At 68.6% G+C, this 17,688-nt stretch overlaps 2 protein-coding genes across 2 annotated transcripts; both read right to left on the bottom strand.

The window, feature by feature from the left end:
* Positions 1-6,472: 6,472 nt before the first annotated feature.
* TCF15 (transcription factor 15) lies at positions 6,473-9,876 on the bottom strand. Its single transcript, XM_030008811.2, has 2 exons — positions 8,811-9,876; positions 6,473-6,921 (listed from the first exon to the last, which is right to left on the bottom strand). The coding sequence occupies exons 1-2, from the start codon at positions 9,285-9,287 to the stop codon at positions 6,847-6,849; spliced, it is 552 nt and encodes a 183-aa protein (XP_029864671.1). The 5' UTR covers positions 9,288-9,876; the 3' UTR covers positions 6,473-6,846.
* Positions 9,877-15,510: 5,634 nt separating this feature from the next.
* SRXN1 (sulfiredoxin 1) lies at positions 15,511-17,145 on the bottom strand. Its single transcript, XM_030008816.2, is given in 3 exon segments — positions 15,511-16,594; positions 16,596-16,646; positions 16,815-17,145. Coding segments are annotated over 3 exon segments (465 nt in total). The 5' UTR covers positions 17,076-17,145; the 3' UTR covers positions 15,511-16,441.
* Between the last annotated feature and the right edge of the window lie 543 nt (positions 17,146-17,688).

Below are 17,688 nucleotides of genomic sequence, written 5' to 3' on the forward strand. Positions count from 1 at the left end.
CCCGTGAGGCGAGACGAGTCGGTGTGTCCCGTAGCCCAACGCCGCTCGCCCACCCGCCCGCGTCGGTTTCCCTTCGCCCGGCGGGAGGCTTGGCCGTGCGCGGCGGCGGCGGCGGCCGCCGCCCGGCCCCACGGCCTCCTTGACGGGGCTCCCGAGGGGCCGCCGGCGGCCGTCCCTCAGCGGGGCTGTGCGCGGGGCCTGCCGCCAGGTGGCAACTGCGGCCTGCGGAGCCGAGCCGGGCCCGCAGCCCCCGCCCCGGCCCTTCCCCCGGGCCCGCCGGCCTCCGGGCCCCGCGGCCGAAGCCCCGGGGACGCTGCAGGGCGGTAGGACGCCGGGGTGTCCCGCAGCGAGGGATCCCCGAGCCGTGCAGGGGCTGTGGCGGGGTGGATGGAAGGGGTTCTTCTTCCCCCCCCCACCCCGCAGTGTTGGCAGGGTCCTGCGGCAGCGCTGGGACGAGCCCTGACCTCTTCCCAGGCCCGGTGACCTTCGCTCGCTGCCTTTCACGTTTTTAGCCCCGATTTAATGTCGTGCAGTCCGGGAGATTGGCTTTACCCCCAAGGGTTGGCCAAAGAAGATCAACCACAGACCCTTCTATCGCAAGCCGAGCCCGGGGAGACCCCAGAGAGGAGGAAAAGCTTCGAGGCACGGCCCGACCCCTCTGTCGCTTCCTCCGGAACCGCATCGATCCCCCCCTTGGGCAGGGCAGGAGTGCACACCCTGGCTCACGGCACCCTCGGAGCGGGACCGGCTGGGGACACGCAGCCCTGGGCTGGTCACTCACTGCCCTGCCACCGTGGCTGGGATCTGGCCAAGCGCTGCAGCCCGCTCGGAGCGGTGAGCCAGACCGGAGGGGAGTGGGGGGTTCGTGCTGAGCTGCATCTGCACCCCCCCGGAGCCCTCCGTGCCCTTCAGCGCCTAGATATGTGGCACAAGCAGACGGGAGCCAGCCTGGACCCCCACCCTGAGGCTTCCCCCCGCCACGGCCTCATGGAAAGCTGAGCATGGCCACGCTTCACCCCGCTTCCCTCCTGGTGTGGGAGTCTCCCCCACGGGAGGCTGCTGGCCCAAATCTCACAGCCCCTCACCCCGGGTCACTCCCATTAGGTAAAGGAGCAGCGCGTCTTGGCGGGGGTATCTCCCTCTTGCGCTTTCCTTGTATTGTACAGGCCTGGGTCATCGAGGAAATCTTACAGGTCCTTCTGCTGCCGAGTGGTCACGGGGGAAGCCCGGCCCCCTTCCCCCCATTGTCAGCGGCAGGGCCGTATCCTCGCTCCGAGCCCCGGCCCCTAAAAATAGCTCTTTGTCAGGCGATTGTTCCGACACCTTCGCGGCGGCATTGACGTGGGCCGGAGTGGGAGAGCGGTGGGGTAGGTGGAGGGGAAGGGCTGGAGGTCCCCCCTGGGACTGCTCTGAGTATTCGCCGCTGATAACGGCCCCTGTTGTGGGGAAATGGGCTCCTGGCGCGCGTCTGCGTGCCGAAGGCCTTCCCGTGCCGCTGCCCGCTGCTGCTGCCCGCTGGTCACCTCTCCCCCACCTGTCCCAGCCCTTCTGCCAGCTCTGCACCAGACCCCCATCCTGGGGTCCCCAAATGGGGGGGAGCCTCTGTCCAGGGCACACGGGGGACACGGAGCCCTCCCGAGCCCCCATTCAGACCCTGCACGGTGGGGTCCAGTCCTGCGCCCCTCAACCAGCACCCCGGGGCTCCCTGCGTGCCCCCTGTCCTGCTCACCCCAGTGAGGCCAGGGCAGGTAGGGGTCTGCCCCAGGGGGGAACAGGGTTGCCGGAGGGTGGGAAGGACCCCTGCCGCCTTTCGGAGGGGTTAAGCCCAGCCCAGTAGAGCTGTCCCTGTGCTGGGCACCCACAGGGGCTACCGGCAGCATGGCCCTTTCCCTGCCCCCAGTGAGACCCCCATCATCTCCACCGATAGTGCATGTTCGGTCGAGTGGCATGGGCCCCGCGGTGCTGCCGGGAGCTCCTGGCATAGGAGCCTGGGGAGCTGGCACCCCCGCAGGGCTCGTGCTGGGGAAGGGGCTGGGCTGCAGCAGGACAGGGCTCACCCCCCCCCGAAGACACCCCTTCCCCAGTGCCCATCCTGAATGTCCCCTGGAAGCTGCGTTGCCCACGGCCCCCCATACCCACTCCGAAGCGCCCCTTGCACCGCACAGCCCCGGCATGGCCCCACGCAGGGGAGGCACCCCAGGGAGAACCCCCTTATTTGTCACCCCCTGCCACCCCAACCTCTGTCAGCTGGAGGTGACTGCCCCCCCGGGGCCCTCTCCTGCCCGGCCACCCCAGCTGCAGAAACAGGATTTTATTTCCCATGAGCGTGAGCAGGTCTGGATTAAAATAAACTCCTGGCCCAGATCCCTTTTCTGGTGTCACAGGAGATGCTGTGTTTGCTGCGAGCGCTGCCCGCAGCCCCGCTGAGTGCCCGAGCCTCAACCCTTCGGGCTGCATGTCCCCATGGTGGGGACATGCCCGTCCCCTGCCCAGCCCTCGGGGACATCTCCATCTCCTAGCTCTGCCTGGCCGCACTGACCCTCAGGGATGCTGGTCCTGCTCAGCAGCCGTCCCCAGGCTGGACTGAGCCCCCCGGGGCTCCTGGCCGTGGGGCAGGGCACGGGGCCAGCCCCGCTCTGATTACCCCCAGCACTTTTTCCTTTTTCTTCGTTAATTTACTGAGTGCTAAATCCAAATATTACAACTTCCCCTCCACGCCGCTGGTTACGCAGGCGGTCCCCGGCCGGGCATTGTCTTATTGTTTGCAGAGGGAAGCTCCAGCGGGAGATTAACCTGGCGTTCACCCCGCACTGCGGCTTCACACCCTGTCCCTGCCGGCGAGGCCCGCGTCCCCAGGGACCGTGGCCGGCACGGGGTCCCGGCGGGGTGGGCAGCTCCGAGGGGTCTGGTGCATGGGGGGACACGGCGAGGTGGTGGCAGCGAGGGTGCCGGGGGCTGGCAGCCCTGCACCAGTGTCCCCTGCGCCCCTGGGACATGGGGGACCTCGGGACACTCGGGCTGTGCGTGCCTCAGGAATGGTGTGAGGTGGCAGGGCTGCCGCTGGCCCCGGTGGGGTGGTGAGGAGCTGACGGGTATCCTGGGGGTCTCGAGCAGACCCTTTGCTCCATTCCTTCCCCAGGGACCCTGGCAAGGTGCTGGCAAGGTCAGTATGGTTTGTGTCTGCCGGCACGGGGAGGCAGGGACTGCCCGGCACTCCAGCCCAGGGGCCATCACACTGACCCCTGGTCTTCCCATCCCATTCCACCCCATCCCGTCCCATTGCATCCCATCCCATCCCATCCTGTCCCATCCCATCCCATCCCATCCCATCCCATCCCTGGCTATTTATCCCTCCCTGGTCCTTCCCTCCACCCTGCCCTGGGCAGCAGACCCCTGTCCCCATGTGCCCCTGTCCCCGTGTCCCCCTGTCCCCACCCGCTGCCATCTAGACCTTGGGGATGGCTTCACAGTCCTTTGCCCCCAGGTCCAACAGGCCCGGGGGTGACCTGTGATGCTCAGTCGATTGCTGCGGTCACTGCAACAGGGAGGATTCCTCGGGCAGCGAGCAGCTGAGCTTTGCTCCAGTGCCGGTGCAGGACACGTTGGGGTCTTTGTCCTGAGCCGCTGCTCCGGGAGGAGCCTGGGGAGGGCCAGACAGCACCCAAAGGTGTTGTCAAAGGACAAGGCAAGAGGAGGGATGGATTCCGGGGCTGAAATCTGCCTTCGTGTCCCCCATCCCCGGCTGGCTCCGCTTGCTCTGCTGGCACAGACAGAGGTCGACTCCGCTGCCCCATCCCATGGGCTGTGTGTCGGGAGAGCAGTGCTGCCCACTGACCGCAGGCTCTGCCAGACCCCTCTGCCCTCCATCCTCCCACGCCCCCATCGCCAGATGGACCCCCCCGGGTCCCCACCAGTCCCTTTCCACCGGCCCTGGTGCACAGCAGTGCCAGGGGCTGTGGGGTCCTGGCCTCCCCGTCACCAGGGACCGACCCCTGCCCGAGCCTCCTGCCCGCCTGCCCGCGGCTCCGGCAGCTCCTGCCCGGCCAGACCCGGCCTCGGCCGTCTCACCAGCGTGGCAACTCTCGGCACCACCGGGCTCCAGCCGCGGGTGCAGCCCTGCTGCATTCCAGCCTCGCTGGCCCAGCAAGGTTAAACTGCGGAGAGGCTGAAATATTTGGGAGGGGAATGGAGAAGGGAAAGGGGAAAAAAAAAAAAAAAAAAAAAAAAAATCTATAAAAAGAAAGTTTAAAAACACAAGTTAAAGAAAAAAATACCAGGCACGGAGTGCAGCTGCGGTTCTGGTTCCAGTTCCCAGGTGATGTCAGGCCTGGAGCCTCTCCAGCCCCGGCCCCTCGGAGACGGTCTTTGTGGGTTCAGCACTGAGTGTTTTTCCTTCCTGAGACTCGGGGACACCTTCCTGTCTCAGAGAAAGCGGCCAAGAGCCTTTCCAAGGGTGTCCGCGCGCAGGAAAGGGAGAGGATGGGAGGGGAGCGAGAGAAAGGCGGCGTGGCTGGGCTCGGTGCAGGGCCACGGCTGCCGGGGAGCCGGCAGCATCCACGGGCAATCGGCTGCGGTGGCCGCGGCACTCGCCCCGCACGGGGCAAAGGGGCGCCTGGCTCCCACCAGCCCGGCAGGCTCCGGCGCCTCTGAGTCACCGTTTCCCTCTCGCGGTGCTGGGAGGGGCTGGAATGTACTGGGACCCGTGGACTTGGCACCGGCACGTGCTGGGACCCGTGGGCTTGGCACTGGGATGTGCTGGGACACCATGGTCCCAGTGCTGGGACACGGTGGGATCCACAGTCCCAGCACTGGGACGTGCTGGAATCCACAAACCCGCCGCTGGGAGTTACTGGGTGCACAGCTCCTGCGCTAGGACATACTGGGACCCACGGCTGTTACGTTGGAGCTTGCTGGGACCCTAGTCGCTGGCGTTGGGACGTGCTGGATGCCACAGCCCCAGCACTGGGACAAACTGGGATCCATGGCCTTTACATTGGGGCTTGCTGGAGCCCTCGTCCCTGGCACTGGGACATACTGGGCACACAGCTCCTGCACTGGGACCCATGGCCTTTGCATTGGAGCTTGCTGGGGCTCTAGTCGCTGGCACTGGGATATACTGGGACACTCGTGCTCAGCCCTGGGACACATTGGGACCCACGACCTGGCGGTTAGGACACACTGGGACCCGTGCACTCAGTGCTGGGACCTGCTGTGGCCCCAGCACTGGGACCACCAGCCCTCGCTGGCCCCCCCGGGGGCTCTGGAGCCGCCGCTTCAAGGGGACGGTCCCCTTTCATGTGCGGGTCGGGCTGTTCGCAGAGCGCAGTCCCCCCCCCCCGCCGCTGCCCCTGCCCCCCGATAAACCCAGGGGCAGGGATTCTGTGTCCTGGGCTGTTTGGAGAATCTCACGGCTGTTTATTGGGGTCTGGGACACATTAGCCACGCTGAGAACAAACCTCTCCCACCCACCCCGGTCCCTGCCTGGGACCAGCTCTCACAGCTGCGCCGCGCTGTCAGCTCCATAAATCAAACCCGGGGGGGAGGGAGCCCGGGGCAGGCTCGCCTCGGCCGAGCGGGGGGCCGAAAGGTGCCGGTGGGCTCCCGCCTTCACCCCCTCCCCGGGGCAGGCTGGGGGAGGCTCCCGCGGGACCCCCAGGCTGTTCCCCCCGCTCCCCGCTGGCTCCAGCACCCCCGGGGAGACGGTGCAGGTCCTGTCCCGCAGCCCTCGGGGGGGCCGCCCCGGGAGCCCCCGGCTGCCCCATCCGCAGCTGCCTCTGTTCCGCGGGCCGTGCCGGCCCCTGGGAGCCGCAGGCCCCGGCACGGCACCTTTCCCAGGCTCGGCGCTCCCCGCCGCCCAGCCCAGCGCGGCCCCCTTGAGCAGGGTCCCATGGGGGACCCCGGCCTGGGAACCCCCCCGTGTCCCCACCTGACCCCGCGCAGGTGCCGCCGCTCGCGGTCCTGCCGCGCACGGCCCTGGGCGGCCATCGCGGCGGCGGTCGCGGCGGCGGGGACGGTCACGGTGCTGGCGTCAGGCACGGTGTCGGTGGCAGCTGTGGTGATGGTGGCAGTCGCGGCGATGGTGGCAGTCGCGGTGGCGGTGGCAGTCGTGATGGACCGGGCGGAGGGGAAGGCGCAAAAGCAGCAACGCCAACCGCGACCCACCGCCCGGGCGCTCGTGGCTGCGGCACAGGGCCGGCAGCGCCGTCCCCATCCCGTGGCGTGGCACGGCGTAGACCGCGTTGGGGCTCCTGTAGCCCTTGTGGGGCGAAAGCTGTCGGCAGGACCTGGGGACGTGGGGACAGCACATCTCATCCCACGTGGAGCCCACGAGTGCACCCATGGGGAGAGCCAGGATGGTCGCGCTGGCTCCAGCGGCACAGAGCAGCGGCAGGCGCGGGGCCGGGGCCGTCTTGGGGACCCCATGTGCCCCCCACCTTGCCCCACGTCGGGGTGGCAGGCAGGCACCGTCCCATCAGAAAAATAAGGTTTATTTTCCAAGCGGCTGCACGTGCACAACCAGCGCCCGCGGGGCCGCGACGCCGTCCCCCCCCCCAGAGCGCCTCGACGCCGGCCGCACGCGGGCCCCTTCCAGTCCAGCCCCGGGGCGCAGGGACCCCCCTCCCCGGCCCTGCCCTGCGCGGGCAGCCTTGGCCACGGGAGCGTCCTCCCACCCCGCTGCCGGCTCCGGGGCCGGTGTCGGTGCGGTCCCAGCCCGCGGCCCCGGTCTCGGTTGCCGCCGCCTCGGGCGGGCAGCTCCCTCCCTCCCCGCTCCAGTCTCTGGGGCTGGCGTGCGCGGGCTCCGGCCGACTCTGCCGCTGTCTCAGGCGGGTGCTGCCGGACCCCGGCTCATCTCCGTGACACTCGCAGGGGGGTCACTCCCCGCACCTTCAGGCAGTTGCCCCCAAGGTCCCTCCGGCCGCCCTGCAGAGAGAGAGGGAGGGGAGAGCTGCAGGCGCTGGGGGGGTGTACAAGCTGGGGGGGGTGCCCCGCTCCTGCCCACTGCCACCCCGTGCCGGCTTCGCACGGAGGAGTCGCTCTGAAACGGCCGGTGCCGCGGTCCTGGGGCGTCTCAACGTTGCCCGGGATGGACAGACAGACGGGGCCGTGCTTGGCGAGCGGCTGGGTAGGTGGCTGTGGGGTGGCTGCTGGGGGGGGGCGTCACCCACGGTCCCATCACCCTACACGGACACGGCCCCCATGGCTGCCCAGTGCCACCACGCTCAGACCCGTGGGCAGGGCTGGTGCTGCTCCAGGACAGACCCACAGCCTCGGACAGACCCACAGCCCTGGACAGACCCACGGCCCCGCTGGGGATGAGGAGGCTCAGCCCCACCTCCCAGACCAGTACCACCCAGTATAACCAACACAGACCAGCATGGCCCAGGTCTAGCCCAGAACAGCCCAGTATAACCCACCACGGCTCAGCAGAGCCCAGGACAGCCCATTTCCAGCCCAGCCCATTTCCAGCCCAGCCCAACCCATTTCCAACCTAGCACAGCCCAACATGGCCCAGTACAGCCCATTTCCAGCCCAGCCCAGCCCATCTCCAGCCCAGTACAGCCCAGTAGAGCCCGTTTACAGCCCAGCCCCAGAGCCAGGAGGTGCAGAGCCGGGTCCCAACCCGGCTCCTGCTGTTGCCCCCAGGGTCCCAGGTGCCACAGGAGGTCCTGGTGCCTCCTCGGGGTGCCCTGGGGGATCCAGCACGGTGCCAGCCCCCCCGGCTCTGGCAGCAGCCCAGGAAAACAGTTCAGCCCCAGCCGGGGGGTCCCAGCTGGGGGGTCCCAGCTGGGGGCAGGTCTGCCAAGGACCGGGGCTGGGGCTCCCCCAGGGAGGGCTGGGGAGACTGCAGAGTCCAGCCAGCAAGGTTTGGGGGGGGTGGGCGAACGGGAGCAGGAGGAGCAATTAAATTACAAATGGAGCAGCAGAAACTAAAAGAGCCCCGAGGGCTGGAGTGTGCCCCATGGCTGCGCTGCTCGGGGTCGCACATGGGACAGCTTGGGGGTCTCGTGGTGATAGTGGCAGGTCTGGCAGCCCCTGCCCGTGGCCCTGCCTGGGGGTGCTCATGGGGCTGGGAAACTGCCAGCCCTGCAGCCCGCACCCAGCACCCTGCCAGGCCCATCCCGAGGCAGGGGCACCCAGGACCCTGGCATGGGCAGCAGGATGGGCTCACCACGGGAAAGGTGCCCCCCGAGCTGCAGGGTGCTGGGATGGGGGTCAGCCGGGCAGGCAGGGCAGGGCAGGGGTGCCCAGCTCAGCCCCCCACCTTGGGTGGGAGCCATGCTGGCACAAACAGCAGATCCTGAGTGGGGCCATGGGATGGGGAGCCCTGCCTGCCCCCCCCCCCCACAGTGTGGGGTGTCTGCTGTGCCCTGACTGTCTCCATCATATCAGGGTGCTGCCTGGAGCAGCCCTGCTGCAGTGCCCCGGGGGGGGGGCTGGCAGGCTTGGGGACAGGGACAGGGGCCAGCCTTCCAGCTCTGAATTCCGCCCCCGGGGCAGCCAAGTGCCCCCAGCACTGGGGTGACTGTTTAACCCCCCGAGACCTTCTAGCCCGGATGGACGTGGGGGAACAGCCCGGCCCTCTGACGCGAGCGGGAGCTGTGGGCGTGCGGCTACGAGCAGGATTTGGCCGGGAGCAGCCAAAACTTCTGGTGGGGGCTGGAGCCAGAGCCCGCGGTTCTCGCCGAGACGTGCCGAGCCTACCGCGCCGCTCAGCCCGGGCAGGGGCTGCTGCCCCCCGTCCCACGGGGATGTGCCGAGCCTACCGCCCCGCTCAGCCCGGGGAACCCCGTCCCACCGCCCCCGCTCACCCCTTTCCGCTGGTTGCTGAGGCAGAAGGTGCAGATGCTGCGGGGTTGCTTGCTGTCCAGGTCGCCCTTGGCCCCGTAGATGGCACTGAAGCAGGGCTGCCCGTCCTCGCAGCCCTCTCCCAGCAGCAGCACGTTGGCCAGGTGGGAGATGTAGCTGGAAGCCAGGCGGAGGGTCTCGATCTTGGACAGCTTCCGATCCACCGGCTCGGTGGGGATGAGGGTCCGCAGGGCGGTGAAGGCCGTGTTGACGCTCTGGGTCCGGTCCCGCTCCCGCGCGTTGGCCGCCTGCCTCTGCTTCACCATCACCATCGGCCCCGGTTTCCGCGGCAGCTTGCGGCGAGCCTCGGCGCCCTCGCAGCAGCCGAACGACTGGTCCGACGTGTCGCTCTCGCTCCGGTTCTCCTCGTCCTCCGAGAGGATGCTGAGGTCCGGGTAGAGCACGCGGGCGGCCACGGGGCGCAGCATGGTGAAGGCCATGGCGGGGTGCCCGCCCGTGCCCCCGGCCCTGCTGGGGGGACCCCCCCGGGCTGCGGGGAGCCTTCCCCCCGCCGGCACGGCTGCGACGGCCGGCTCCGGACGCCTTCCCGTCGCTGCTCCGCTCCGGAGGCCGAGCGGGGCTGGGACGACCGTCTGCGGGGGGAATCGGGATTTATACGGCCGGGGAGGGGCTGGCGCCGGAGCCCACCCCCAGCCGGCCCCCCGAGCCGCCGGCCAGCGTCCAGCGTCCAGCGTCCTCGCCCCAGCCCGCGGGAGCCAGAGCTGGCTCCGGCCACGGGCCTGGCCCTGCTCCGGCACGCCGGCCTGGCCGCAGGCACCTTGCACCCGTGGCCGAGCTCCAGGTCGTGTCCGTGGCGGTACCAGACCCTGGCAGGGCCACAGACAGCGCCGGGGCCGCTGCACGGACCGCAGCCCTCGTCCTCTGACGCCCGTGGAACGATGCCACCAGGCAGTGCCAGCCCACGGGCGGCGTGTCCCCAGCCCCTGCCCGGCTGTCCCCTGCCAGCCCCGGGTCCCACGCAGGACGGCACGGGGCGTGGGAACCGGGACGGGGCAGGTACCCGGGAGCGGGTGACACCGGTGCGGTCCCCGGGGTGTTTATCGGAGGGGATGCCAGCGGGGGACACGCCGCTCCTGACACCCCGCTGTGCCCCGGTGGGATGGGGTCTGTGCCCGGGAGGATGCCCCGGGGCGGGCAGGGAGCGGTGAGGGCAGGCAGCCCCGCGGGGATGCTCTGCACCCCTCTGTCCCCAGGGACTGGCACCTCGCCTGCCCGCCACGGGAGGGGACAGGGGGACGTGGGCAGGGGGGACATGGGCAGCGTCGCAGGCAGCACTGCCAGCCAGCCAGGAGCGTTTCCTCCCACCCGGGAGGAAGGTGTGCGCCGGCAGTGGAAACACGGAGTCTTTTCCTGGCGAGGGGAGAGCTGAGCTGGCAGCAGCGGGATCTGCCGGTGTCCCGGGGAGGGCTGGGGGGGCACCCCAAGCCCACGGTCGGCTCCCGGTCCTTCGTGGGCATCCAACACCACAGGCGATGGCCATCCCCTGCTCCTCCTCACTGGGGAGGTCTGTGCGGGTCCTTTACCCCCCCTGGCCCCAAGCCCAGCACCCCCGAAGAGCAGGCAGGGGGGTGGCCAGCTGAGCCAAGCAGGCAGGAGGCTTCCTGCCTGCCTTCCTCCCCGGCCCGTGCCTGAGCAGAGGTCGGCAGCTCGGCGATGCTCTGGGCACGGCAGGTCAAGCAGCAAAGGCAAATGGAGGGCAGGACTCAGGTCCTGGAGGGTGGCCCCAGGGCTGCTGGGGACGTGGCCCCGGGACCTGGCGGTGGCCACGGTGCCAGCCCGTGCCAGCTACAGTCCGCATCTGGCCAGCAGCCCCACAGCTGGAATGGGATGCCGGGGGAAATCTCCAGTTAATGAGGCAAAAAGAGCCAGCTCGGGGGCTTGCCAGGGGCTGGGATGGTGGCCACGGGATGCAGTGGGCACGTTGCAAACCCCAGAGCAAGGTGGTTGATGACAGGGCCTGGCACCTATGGGACAGGGTGGCATCAGGTCCCATTATGCCCCACGGCCAAAGCCCCGCAGCCACAGGCTGGTGGGTCCCCCCCCGGGGCTCTCCCAGTATGTGCCAGGGCTTGTCGCTGCTGGGACCACGGCAGGGAGGGCTGTGCTGCCTAGTACCAGCACTGGCACTGGTTTGCTGCCCACCCGTCCCGCCGGCTGCAAGCAAACGGCCCCTCTCCCCCCCCGCGGGGCGCAGGCAGCCCCTCGCGGGCGGGATCCCCCTGCCCTGTTTTCCTTCACCATTTGTCTGCCTGCGCAGAGCCCGTAAATCACGCAGTGGGGGGGAGAGAGCCATGCCAGGGGTTGGAGGTCCTGCTGGGGCTGGGGGCACGCAGGGCTGCGCCGGGTGTCCGCACTGCCATGGGGATGTGTCCCTCGCCAGCTCCGTTCCTCGCCGTCCCTCACCATGCGTAGGTCTCTGCGAGGGACCCCGACCCTCTCCCGGCCCGGGCACTGACCGGGGGCTGCTTCTACCCCTGTAGAGGGGCATGTGCAAGCGGTGCCCGGGGCAGAGCTGGGGCTGGGCAAGCCCTTGGCACAGCAGGCAGGGAGCAGGCAGGTGGCTGCACGGAGAGGGGAACCCCCGTTCTCGCCCCGCTTTCACCCCGGCATCCCGCTGGGCTGTGGCTGGGGGGGGGGCCACAGCAGCCCCCGACCCTGACAGGCGGCAAGACGGATGGCAGGGGCTGTGTACTCAGCTGCGGCCGCCCCACACATGGCCACCAGCTGACAGGGACAGGCTGGGGGGGGGGAGAACCTGGTCCTGGGGCCCAGCCGAGCAGCCCTGGGGCGTTTCTGGGGGGGCATGGCCACGCTTGGGGTGCTGGTGGCCTGTGGTGGAGGATGGCACACGTCGGGACACGGGCAGGGAAGGAGCTGCGGAGAGGGCTCGGCGTGGGGTGAGGGGCAGCGCATGCACGTGCACACGTGTGCATGGATGTGCAGCTGTACACATTTGTGTGCATCCATGCATGTATGGGCATGTGTGCGTGGATGTGTATATCCGTGCATGTGTGTGCACGAATAATGTGAGTATGGGTGTGTGTACGCAGTTGCACACGTGTGTCTGTATGTGCATGTGCACGCATGTTCATGCACGTGTGTGCTGGTGCACGCAGCAGGTCTGCGTGTGCAGGGTGCCACGTACACCCCGTCTGCCACCCCCTCCTGCTGCAGAGAGCTCCCCAGGTTGGCACACATGTGTGTGTGCGTGACCTCTGCCCCTCCAGGTCCTGCACACGGGAGGACGGACGGACAGAAGGAGCTGGCAGTCCTGGCCAGGAGAGCAACGGGAGCCACGGGAAGCAGCGAATACTGCCGGCTCCCTGCCTGTCCAGCCGCCAGCTGCCTGCGGATGCTGCTGCTGCTGGGGTGGGAGGACGCGCGGCAGCAGCCGGGTTTTCCTGTGCTGCCCGGCAGGCGTGTGGGACAGGACGTGCGTCCCCGTGCCCGGACCCCCCCGGCCCCCCTGACACTGAGCGCCTTGGGTCTGAGTCAGCCGGGCAGCACAAGGCACAGCCGGGGGCCACGGCATTGCAAACCTCCTGCCGGTCTCTGTGCCGCGCGGCCGACTTGAGCGAGTGCCAGGACGTGGTTGTGTTTGGCACCACGGCTCTCCCAGCTGATCCGGCCAAACAAACCGGCTGCCGGGCCGAGGGCTGCCGTGACGGCAGAGCGGTGCCGTGCCACACAGCCCTGGGCATGGAGTGGGCAGCACCGGGCGGTGGCTCGGGCATGCATGGTGGGCAAGGGTCGGACGGGACCCTGCACGGGACACGTGGCACGGAGGGGACATGGCCCGAGCTTGGGGTCACAGCCGTGACCCCAGCCCAACCCGCCAGGTACCCCCCAGCTGCAGGGTGGCCAGTGGGTGGGCATCGCTGGGGTCGGGGTGCTGGGCACCCCAAAGGCTGGGTCCTGCCTCCGCTGGCGGGGAAATGCCCCCTGCCCCCCCGCTCCGGGGAGTGTTTATCTGCGAGGTGATACTTAAGTGTAAGAAAATAAACAGGGAGCAGATGGGCCAGGGGGCCAGGGCTGCCCCCAGCCCTGTGGGGCCGCTCTGGCCCTGCTGGGAAAACACCGCTGCCGGCGAGGCAAATGGATTCCAGACCTGCGGCAACGCCGGCACATGTGGCCGCCAGGACGCTGGGCCTGACCCTGCTGAGCCCTGGCGAAGCAGCGCTGGACTGACCTGACCCATCCCATTCCACATCAACCCACCATATCCCATCCCATCCCATCCCATCCCATCCCATCCCACCAAGACCCCCGAGGGTGCTGCCTGGCCCCGCTCGCCTGCAGCCCCCCACCAGCCCCCTGGCGCAGGAGCATGTCCAGGACTGGCCCCTCTGCCCACAACTCCCCAATTTTGGAGCAGTTCAGGCCAGCGAGGCTGCAGTTCTGCAGCGGTGCCCCATGGCAGGCAAGCTCGGGGAGCTCTGCCCTGGCCAGCCGGGTGCATGTAGCATCTGAGTCCAGCTGCTTCCCACTGGGACAGGGTCTCATCCACGGGGCGGTCATCCCTGCTTGCCAACACAGGGAGACTGGGGCTGGCAAACCTGGGAGCCCCTGGAGACCCCCCTGGGTGGAGAGGAACAGCAAAACGGGCTCAAAGGGACGGGGTGTTGTGAAACCTTTTAGGTAACAGGAGCGTTTCCCCGTGAGAGCTGCCCCTGTCCTGGGAGAGGTCCCTGCCTGACCCCCCCCCCCCGGGGGCCAGGGCTGTGGCAGGGTGTCCTGGTGGGTCCCCAGGCAATGTGGGGAGCCCCAGGCCCCCTCCACCCGCCGGGCTGTACCTGCGGGCCGGGGCCGCTGGTCTGGAAGGCATTACACGCCTGTCGCACGGGGAAGTCTGTCCCAGTTCCGGAGACGGGACCCCCCCCCACCCAGCCCGGGCCGGGGGGAGCCCACAAAGCGCCTTTGTTCCTGCCCTGGAACGAATGGATTGGAGGCAGCCGGGATCGGCTGTCAGCCGGCGACACCAGAGACCCCGCGGGTCAGGCAGAGGGAAAGGGGACAGGTGGAGGGATGGAGGGACGGACGGACAGAGCCGATGCAGAGATCGCCGGCTCTGGCGAGACCCGCTCCTGCGCCAGCCGGGGGGTTGCGGCACTGGCAGCACTGGCTGGGGGTCAGCTCACGCTGCCCGCACCGTGCCAGCCCTGGGGATGTGCCCGTCAGCCCCGGAGATGCTTACACAGCCCCTTGGACACAGTGGCCGGTCCTGGCTCCTAGCCGGTGCCACCAAGCCCTGGGAGCAGTGTGACAGGGCACTTGCGGTGCTGGCACAGACGTCCTGGCGCTGTTTGCAGGGGATGGGAAGCTGGAAGAGTGGATCCTACAGTGGGTCTCCCAGCTTGAAGAAGCCCCCGCAGGGTGCAGGGAGAGGGGGTTGCAGAATCCGGCAGCCTCGGCTCATCCCTGCTTGTGGGATCCCAGCTCTGCTGAGCTGTCTCACACCCAGCTCCCTTCGTAAGGGACACAAACCCAGGGAGAGGGAGGCGAGCAGAGCCCACGGGAGATGCCCAACACTGGGGGCACAGCCCAGGGCCTGGGCAAAAACTAGTTCCTGCCACAGGGCACCCATTTGAGGGCACCCTGGTGATGTCCCACGCTGCTGCAGGAGCTGCCACCTCCTCCCTTTCCCCCTGCCCCCACTCTCTAACAAGAGGAAACTTTTTAGCACGCCACAATTCTTCAGAGAAATTTATAGCCCATCAGGGAGCCGTGGGCCAGGGCTGCTCTCTCCGTGAACGCTTGCAGGGCTTCCTCCTGGCGGAGAGCGGCTTTGATGCGGCACATGCAGCTCTGCTGCGCTGGAGTCTCCCTCCGGCCCCTTCCCTTGCCTTCGCGAGGGAAGGGGCTGGAGGGAGGCTCCGGCAGAGCAGCCCCCAGCCCACCCTGCCCTTCCTCCCCTGTGGCTCCTGCGGAAACGCCGTGCTGGCAGGCAGCAGCAAAGCGTGCCCTGTCTGGTGGGCAGCACTGCCAGCTCCAGCTGTGCATGCTGCCCTGCAGAGCTGCTGCCCAGGGAGGCCGTGCCCTCCTCCCAAACCCTCTCCCCAGCCCCTTTCTGCCCTAGGAAGACAGGATCCATCCGGGGAGGAGCGTGGCTGAGGGGGCAGAGCGAGGGCAGAAGTGTCTGGCCGCGGCTCCTGTCCCAGTCCTGCTGCTGACTCACAGCGTGGTGGGGTGAGTCAGTGGCCTTTCCCCTCCCTGGACCGAGGTTGCCGGCTCAGAGGGATGCCAAGATGCCTGGGGGATGCTCAAGGCGGTTTTTCCAGCCTGCACATAGGGTGAAGACGTGGCGTTTGCAGAAATGACAGCATCCCAGCGTGGCGGGACTGCATGCACTCCCACAGCTGGGCCAGAGCTGACCCTGACTTCAGCTGCATGCCAGTGTGGTCTGGCAGAGCATCCATCCCCAGCTCAGTATCCATCCCGCAGCACAGCATCCATCCCCTCACAAACCCTCCATCCCCCAGCAAAGCATCTGTGCCCTCACAGAGCATCATCCCCAACACAACATCCATCCCTGTCCCGTGTGCCCGCAGCCACCCGCTCTCACAGGTGCCAGGCCTCCATGCCGTGCCGTTGCATGCCTGCTCCTGACTCCAGCATCTCCCAGCACCAGGCCCCAGAGCCGCGGGCGTTTGATCACCTTTATTCCAGGTGCAGCAGCGAGTGTCCCCACCCCGCCATTTTGGAGGTGTCCCCCACAGAGAGGGGGACCACAGGATGTGTCCAGGGATGGAGGCAGGCGGTTCTGGGGCAGGCACAGCCCAGGGTCCTCCTGGTCCAGACACAGGGTGAGCCCAGAGTTGCTGGGGGAGGCCTGGGAACTGGCTGTGCCCGGTTTGGCTGTGCCTCCTCCCGGTATGGCTGTGTCCTGGATTGCCTGTATCCCCTCCCAGTTCAGCTGTGCCCTGGATGGGCTGTGACCTGGCCCAGTTCCAGTGTGTCCCGGTTCAGCCTGTCCCGGTTCAGCCATTCCAGGTTCAGCCATTCCCAGTTCAGCCCGTCCCAGTTCAGCCATTCCTGGTCCATCCTTTCGTGTCCCAGTCCATCCTGTCCTGGTTCAGCCCGTCCCAGTTCAGCCATTCCTGGTCCATCCCGTCCCATCCCAGTCCATCCCATCCTGGTTCAGCCCGTCCTGTCCCAGTTCAGCCCGTCCCGGTTGAGCTGTGCCCCAGTCCATCCTGTCCCATCCCGGTCCAGCCATTCCTGGTCCATCCCATCCCATCCCGTCCCAGCCATTCCGGGTCCATCCCGGTCCATCCCGCCCCGCTCCCCGCGGCCGCTGGGGGCGGCTCAGCGCGGCACAATGGCGCCACCTGCCGGCCGCGCCGCGCCGCGCCGGGCGCCAGCGGGCTCCCGACCCCATCCCGGCCGGGGGGGCGCGGGGAGAGCCCACCCCCGCAGGGACCCCGGGACCCCCACCACCACCTCCAGGGCCGGGACACGCTGACCCCATCCTCAGCGGAGGCTGACCGGGACCCAGGCTCAGGCCCAGCTCAGCCCACGGGGACCCACCGGGGCGGGGGGCTGCGGCGGGCCGTGCACCCACCGGGGTGCCGGGCTAGCGCAGGTGGGGCGTGGAGGAGCCCAGGTAGGTGCGGAGGTCGCTGAGGGTGGAGGGGATGATCTTGGCGGGGATGGTGTCCCGGTTGAGGGCCCTGTGGGCGGCGAAGCGGTGGCAGCCCCCGAAGGAGTAGAAGTAATCCCCCCCCCTCGCTGCCCTTGATCCAGAGCACGTCGATGGGGGGCACCCGCTCGGGATCCTCCTGGGAAGGGAGAGACCCCCGAGATCAATGCACGCCCCGGCACCCCCCAACCTGCCTGTGCCAGGGCCTCGGTGCTGCGAGCTTCCTCGGCAGTGCCCCCCAGGGTGGCACGGGTCGGTGTGGGGGCGGCTGCCCCAAACACCCCGGGGGGAGCGGGGCTGCACTCACCTGCAGGGTCTCCACCAGGCTCTGCACCTTGCCCGGCTCCAGCTCCGCAGGGATGGGCCGGATGAGGACACGCATGGGCACGTTGTGCACAGTTGAGATGTGCTGCGTGTGGATGCTGCGGTCCCCGGCCTCGGCCATGGCTGCTGCCAGGAGCTGGCTTCGTCCTTCCTCTTGTCCACCCAGCCGAGCCTGCCGCTCCGCCCGGAGCAGCACAGCACCCAGCCGGGCCCCTCTGCTTCCTCCCGGCCCGGCCATCGCCATCGTCACCGCCACCGCCCCGCTGTTTTGCAGAGTCACAGTGAAGGAGCAGGACAGGCTGCCGGGACCGGTGCCAGCGCCAGCTGGCCTGCTGCCCGCTCCTCTCCGCCCCGGTGAGGCTGTGGTCAGGGCTGCCCTCGGCTCCCCATCTGAGCGGGACACCCCTCAGCATGCAGTGGCTGAGCCTCTTGGTGTGCTGGGGTCCCTATCCTGCCGCCCACCCTGCGGCTGCCCGAGGGTCTCTGCTCCCACCTGGCTGTGCCGAGGCACTAAGGATCTTCCTACGGCATCTCAGCTGGGAGCTGGGATGTGCCCCCTCTTGCCTGGCCATGCCAGGACCATGTCCCCATCCCAGAACCCCCTCCCCACTGCGCTGACACCCACAGGGTCCAGAGGAGGTGGCATGAAATAGCCCCGGAGCTGAGCAGTGAAGCATGGACGCTCTGCGGCTGGGCAGACACCATGGCGCTCCAGCCCTGAATCTTTCTTTCTAGGTCATTTCTCCAGACCAGTGTCCCAAATGGCAGAGAGGATCCCAGCAAGAACTGGGTCTCCCACTCCACCAGCTGCCGCAACCGGGGCAGCCTGGCTCCATAGCGGGGCTGTGATGCTGGCA

This window comes from Aquila chrysaetos, chromosome 3, assembly GCF_900496995.4.
Source record: "Aquila chrysaetos chrysaetos chromosome 3, bAquChr1.4, whole genome shotgun sequence".
Lineage (NCBI taxonomy): Eukaryota > Metazoa > Chordata > Aves > Accipitriformes > Accipitridae > Aquila > Aquila chrysaetos.